The 7268-nt window shown below is 40.4% G+C and overlaps 1 protein-coding gene across 3 annotated transcripts in view; it reads right to left on the bottom strand.

Moving 5' to 3' along the window:
• Nucleotides 1-7028, bottom strand: part of akt1 (v-akt murine thymoma viral oncogene homolog 1) — a 35210-nt gene extending 28182 nt beyond the window's left edge. For 2 of the 3 annotated variants that reach the window (XM_032500464.1, XM_032500466.1), the window contains exons 1-2: nt 6769-7028; nt 361-546 (exon numbers count right to left, since the gene is read on the bottom strand). In XM_032500464.1, coding sequence (XP_032356355.1) covers nt 361-406 — 46 coding nt within the window. In that variant the 5' untranslated portion in view covers nt 407-546; nt 6769-7028. Of the gene's footprint in view, nt 1-360; nt 547-6711 lie in introns of all 3 variants that reach the window. The other variant, XM_032500465.1, reaches the window with a different exon arrangement.
• Nucleotides 7029-7268: the final 240 nt, after the last annotated feature.

Below are 7268 nucleotides of genomic sequence, written 5' to 3'. Positions count from 1 at the left end.
CGGTATCGTCAGACACCGCCTACCAAGAGCCTGGGTCTGTCCGAGGTTTCTCCCTAAAAGGAATTTTTCCTCGCCACTGTCGCAGTAAATGCTTGCTCTTAGGGGAATTACTGGAATTGTTGGGTCTTTGTAAATTTTGGAGTGTGGTCTAGACTTACTCTATCTGTAAAAGTGTATTGAGATAACACGTTACGATTTTATACTATAAAAAAAATTAAAATGAATGGAGATTATCTTATTTCACTTTGGTTTTCAGCACAGCAAAGGTTCAAGTGCAGTTACAGAAACAATCAAAAATAAAACTATTCACAACTGATAATAAATACAACTTTATAGGTCAGACTTTATCTGTACATTTACCTCTTTTATGCAGCCACCCCTCCTTGACAATTACCACATTGGTCATGTTGGTGGGCAGGGTGGAGGATCCAGGTTTCCCACAGGGAGAGAGACAGCGTTGTTTCCGGAGTTTCCTTCTTTTAGCTCTGTGCAGGAGCCTGGAGACAAGGTCCTGGGGTTTACAGCCTCCTTCTCAATGGTGGTTACCTATTAGTAAAAAAAAAAAAGTAAAAATTAGCCCCATATTAATGTGAAAGCTTTTTTCTACTTTTCTTAATATTAACCCTCAGGTCAACATAGTGAAGGAGAGGCCGTGGAATTGAGAGGATTCTAGTGTTTTATGGCCCCAGTTAGTGGAGGAAATGCTAAAACCAACATAGTCCCTTTCACACTACAACATTGCAAGGTTCATACATCTGTGTAAGGCCGGGGTTTTGGCATTCTCAATGAAGTCTCCCCCCGTTGAAAAATTCCACGCAACCATTCCTAAAACAATTCTCACACAGGCTGCTTAAATAAAGGATTTTACGACTTATTTTGCAGTTGCATGGGCTGTTTATCCTGATGGTTTAGCCAAAATTATGTGTTTGTGTCCCATTTAATCATATGTACCCATGTTGATTTTTGTAACTTCATCCATTTTGCTGGATTTTTATCTGGTACGCAGGTAGCAACCGTGTTCAAAATGTAAGGTCTCTCATTAAGCAGTTTGATGAGTCTTATGTTTTTGTTTGTGCTAAGCATACTGTAGGATGTGAAACCGTGAGGGTGTGGCAGTGATTATTATCCTACTAAAACTGAATTGGATGATGGACTTAAGACCTCCAAACTTTTGTTCACCCCCTGATCGTTCTTTTCTGAACAGAGCATTCCCTCTGCTGCAGTATTGCCTACCACAGTGATGTTCAGCATGAACGTGGAAGGTGCTTAACAATTTATGATATTATATGATATTAGACATTGATGATTAAATTCACTATATTATTTATGATTTGTAATCATTATCACAGAAAAAACTTGGAGAACCCAACAACAATCAAATACATCAAGGTAAGGCTGGGCAATACAGTCAAAATCTTCAATCCCAATACAAGTAATTTAATATCTTGATAACGATAAATATCACAATATAGAATGTTTCTGGTAATTTAATAAATAGTCAGTAATAAAAGAAATATTTACATGGTAAAGCCTATTTTTGTATAACACTGTCTGAATAAGTTATTTCAAGTTTTTTTTTTCATTTTATTAAGAATGTTAGTGCAAAGTGAGCATAAAGTGCAAGGATCAGAACATAAAGGATCATCCAATGGCGTAATTATTGCCGTAACGCAGTTGAGCCACTGGTTTTTCAACATCACAATAGAAAAGATATATATTCATATTGCCCAACATAGGGTTGAGTACCAAACCTTGTACTTTTACCGGTATCGACTGAATCAAAAGTCACGTAAAATCAAACGGTGCCAAATTTCGGTATTTGAATCAATATTTTAATTTAGATATCTCTCCTCTACGTTCACTATACTTTGCTTGTGTCTTCCACCTTACTGAGCAAACGCCGCTTTCACATCTTGGCCCACATTGCTCCTCCTCCTCTGCTGTGATTCGTTGTTGTGTCGTCACATGACTTACTGACAACGCGCAGAGGAGCAGCGACTCGCTGTATTCATTCTACAGTGCCTAATAACTAATAATTTTGTGCACTTCAATACATTAATAAAAAAATATTGCCTAAAGAACTGATCATTCATTCACCTCAGAAATAATGAAATACTCTCCCCTACACAAAAGTATTTTTTTAAGTAAAAAGGTATCGTATTGGTATCGGCAATACGGACCCTATATGTATTTGGTATCGGATCGATACCAAATTTTGCAGTATCGCCCACCACTAACGCACAGAGGTGCGGGCGGAGCAAACTAAGTCGGCTCTGCAGTTTTGTTGAAGTCAAAGGGAGTCACGCCAATGCCAATAAAGTGGTGCGATTACAGTTTTTCAAAACTTCATGCAAACACCATTCACTGTGAAAGGGGTCGCAGGGCTGTTGACTTTACACTTTCTGTGAGACAAGCAGGCACAACAGTGGTTTCTAAGCCCTGGGGTCTGACTTAAAGCCTGGGGTTGTGACGCAAGGTAACTTTATTCAGCAACAAGACAATTCAAAGTGCTTTACATGAAACATTAAAGAGCAATTAAAAACGGTCATGATGAAAATAAAATAGGCTAAAAAAAGAATATTGTAGGGATAGCTTTTGGAGGATAGAGGGACGGGTTTATGTCAGTTTAAAATTTAAGGATAAATTGTTTGGGAATAATTTTTACTTACTGAATTTTCTTTTTTGTAAAAAAAAAAGTACCATTGGGTTCCGAATTTCAGGTACCGGTACTGGTATCTGTTCAGATGTGAAAGGTACCCAACCATCAAGGTTATCAACCACAGACAATATAGAGAAAGAAAACATCAGTTAACCAATGGACATCACAAACTGTTTTCAAATCTCCTACTACGTGAAATCTACTCTTTACATTATTTTCTTACTAAAACAATATAGATTTATTTAATTTCCTTGTGCCTAGGAAACAAAATGTGAAATCCATTATAGATTTTCTGCCTTGCAGTGATTGTACCCTCAACAATCAGAAAAGCCCTTTGTGTGTGGCATTATCCAACTAGATTTGTTTGTTTAAAAACACAATACAGTTGAGATTCACATATATCAAATGATGAAGACTGATGAAGATCATGTGATTTGATCAAAAGCTCCAGACCAGCTACCAAATGGGCCTCGAGTTGAGGTTGTTCTGTAAAACTAAATATGTTGTGAGGTGAAGGTGCACTGCTTCTGTGAGGGATGCTGTTTTTAATCACACCTGACCTGTGGTGAAAGCAGAAGGTAAATGTTACTAGTTCCTGGCGAGGCAAACTGCTGGGCTGATGTTAACATGGGCACCTTAGGCATAAAACAGGCAAATAACCTGCTGTCACATTGACATACTAAAATATGTGAAAGGGTCCTGAGAAGGATGTGTAAGTGCAGCAAAAAACTAAATATGGGTAGAATATCAAGCTAAACAATAATCTTACCATGTATGATAGAAGACAGGATAGAGATGAGATAAACCAAATGAGGCTGAAATCCATCAGACTTATCCGTTAGTCATCAATGACACATACTAAAAAACTGCCGGCTATCACAACCAAAACACTTGACCTTTTGATTCATACAGTACTTTTTCATTTTATAAAGGCGGCTTTGAATGCAGGGTAGAAGCAATAGAATGATCAATTGCCATGCTTGTTCACACAAATGTCACATATTGCACCAGGCAATCTCTGACCATCAACTGAAATCAATTTGTCTGCTGCTGCTCCGTCAGAGTAAGGCCATCAAAAGAGTCCTCTGTTTGAGTAGCCTCATCCAGCTTACTGGTAGGGACAACAACAGGAAGTGGATGTGACTATTGACAGACTTTGAGTCATATCAGTACAGCCCCAGGCTCAAATACATCTCTCGGTGAATGTGCAATCACCGCGCCATTTACTGCCATTCTGCTAGTTTCCATCAATGAGCAAAAGTGAGTTTGTGAAAACAGTTTATTTTTGCTCAGGGTTTTTGTTTATTGCACAGGGGTTGTGGTGCTTGTGTTGCACAGTTGATGTTGGGAGGATCTTGGAGAGGGATTTGAAAAAGCACACTGAGTGCTATTCAAACTAGGGATCACACAAACTGTTGGATCTCTCCGGCATCTTAGTGTGTACTCTGTGACACAGACACACAGACACACAGACACACAGACACACAGACACACAGACACACACAGACACACAGACACACACACACACACACACACACACACACACACACACACACACGAGCGCAAACAAAACAACCAAAAGAGCAACACATGCACAAGACCGGCTCTGGAGCCACAACAGAGCGCTGCTGTTTTAATGGGAGAGACCTGTTGCTACTGCGGCCTGTGTGGAAAAGCTGGGCTGCTGCCAGCAGCCACTGAATGAACCCAGTACCCTGACTTTGGGTCACATGGTCCTTAGGCCTCTGGGCCACCGCCTGCGTGCCTGCCTGCCCTGCTGTCAGGGCGGCTTTCAATCATTCATCTTTCTGGCTCCAGCACCAGGGGCCATCCCATTCAATGCAAATCAGTTTATGCTGCAAAGATGCCACACACTGTGCCTGTCACTGGGCCACAGAGGACAGTCCCATGTGTTTATGGCAGGAAGCAGAAAATCAGGCAGACATCACCACACTACTTCCTTCATCACAGATTGGTAGATACAAGTCTGTTTTTGCTCTATTTTCTGCTGCTGCTGCTGCTTGGGTAAACAAGAGAGTCAGGAGCTGGTCTTACATTCATCAAAGACAGAACATCACACTCAAATATTTTAAATTAAACAACAGAACGGGAACATTGAATATGCTCACCTAGGGCAGGAAAACAGTCCATGAAGCAAAATTGGTTTGTGTTCAAATGCAACAATGGAACCAGTAGTAGTGTGATCTACTACACATTGCCAAGTTCCTCTTTCAAGTTCCCTGAAAACACATCACCAATGATAAGAATATAATGGGTAGGTGTAGCGGAGAACCAAACCACAGCTACTGTAATCTTGAAAGCCGAGTAGACTCACTGCTTTAATCCTGCGATGATATGAACAGCAACTTCTTTTATGACTCATGTTGAAAATGTATTTCTTTCCATTCAAGACAAGACATTAACTAAATTACAGATAGATCGCACCGCTGGATGTATTCAAATATATACCAATCGTATTTATTCTGTCCTTAAAAAAAATGTTCAACAACACGCAGAATGAAACATTTGGTCTGTTGCAGATCAAATGACCTGGCTTTTGATGTGAGTAACTGACGGGACGAATGAAGCAAAAAGTATGCTTGTCTGTGTCAAAAAACTGAGAGCACTCCAGCCTAAGAGGAGTACTGTCATGTGATGCTGACAGTGGGCTACAATCAATAGAAGCAAACCCTTCTTGATGATGATGATGATGATACATCTAAACTCCTGTGGTGCAAACAGGGTGACAGGCACAATAAGTTTGCCTGTGTACAGGGGCAATATTTCAAACAACATTCCTCAGATTCTGCATGCAATCGGTGGCACTTTTGCATCAACGGGGCTGTGAGGGGATTGGGTGGGAGGTGACTGGTATTTTCTAAATAGAACAGTGAGAGCCAAGTAGTCACTGGCTGCATCATTACGCCAGCTTGTTGCGTCTTCTCCGGTCACATGCCAAGTCCTTCTGCGTACACACACTGGACAGATGTAGTCTCATGACTAGAAAAAACATTTTGACACTAAAAGTGTTACAGGTACAACGTGTCTGGGGACAATGTTCTCTTTCCAGACTATACAAGTAACTTCTGGGAGGCAAACAGACAGTAACATCAGTAAAGTGAGACATTTAAGCTTTGCATCTTGCATGTCCATTAAACTTGTGCTGGCAAACCTTTTCATTTTTGACTCCCACATCAGTATGCTTCACATCACAGACTCTTCAAAAATAAACATTGCTGACAAAATGACTGTAGTTAACAATGATGTAGTAAATAAATGCATAACTGTTATCATTGTAGGTGGGATGATAACAGTGAGGACAGTAAAACCTATCACCAAAACAGTTACTCATACATTTTGCAATTGTACAGATTACAGGGAAGTAAAAATAAGAATATAACTCTACTATACCTTTCCTTTATAACTCCCCTGGTGTGCAAACTGGACTAAAAAAATCCTTGGGTCCCATTTTTAGAACCTCTAAAAGGTGGTATCTAGTCACAACAAATGTGTACTACTTTGTATCACTGAACGTGAATGCAACAGAGTTACAACAGAACAGCAACAAGCTAGCAAAGCTAACGACTGTACAATTATTGCCCGGCCATAAAGTCCTCACTCAAACACGTAAACAAACGCAGTGGTAGCTAATAATGAATGAGCTGCTCTCCTGTTGAGCTCATTTGTTTTCATTTGCCTCCTGGGCCATTAAGTACAAGCGAAAACAACTTTCGCGTAGAGGTGAACCGTTTAAAGTCTCATGACTGCAGATATTTTGGCCTGAGGGCTGTGTCTCAAAAGTGGTCATTGTCAAAAAATGAATGGTTAACTGAACAACACTGGCTGTTGTTTGTAGAAAAAATAACAACGCATTATTTACGACAGGGCGTTTATAAGCCCTTGACTTTACATCTAAATAACTTCTACGGCGAAGTGAAGTCAGGAAAGTAGCTCATTTCAGGTTTGCTTTTAGCGATAGAAAGGATATGGGGCCTAGCAGGGCAGCTTGGGTGAGAATAACCGCATCCCATGTGAGTACAATGGGGACCTACCCTGTCTAGCTGTCGACCTCTTGTAGTTAAACATGCGAAGGAAACGCGGACATTTACCTGGGCAGGAATTCAACAATGTGTCCGTCTCATTATAGTGAGCTGTTTCGGCGGTAAATTAAGTTGATAAGTCCTTCAACAATCTGGACAAAAGTGCTCTCATTTACTCCGTTTCTTTGCCTTTCTTCCACTACACCTCCCAAACGCGCTGTCTGCAATGCCTCTGTGGCAGCCTGCTCTCCCGGGTCCTAAAGCCGACCATTTTAAGAGTCCCACTCATAGGAGGAGCGGTAGGCTGTCAACAGTCTCATTGAAGAAAAAAAACTGCAGGGAGCTTATTTGGGGTTGTACGGAAGAGGATTAGGGCCACTGGTGAACCTTTTTATTTGAGTTCTGACTTTATTCTCAGAATTCTGACTTTAAACTCAGAATTCTGACTTTAATCTCAGAATTCTGACTTTTTATCTCAGAAATCTGACTTTTATCTCAGGATTCTGACTTTAAACCCAGAATTCTGAGAATAAAGTCAGAAGTCAAATACATTTTCACCAGTGGCCAGT

Source organism: Etheostoma spectabile, chromosome 20, assembly GCF_008692095.1.
Source record: "Etheostoma spectabile isolate EspeVRDwgs_2016 chromosome 20, UIUC_Espe_1.0, whole genome shotgun sequence".
Classification (NCBI taxonomy): Eukaryota; Metazoa; Chordata; class Actinopteri; order Perciformes; family Percidae; genus Etheostoma; species Etheostoma spectabile.
This window is presented reverse-complemented; position numbering and strand designations above follow the sequence as displayed.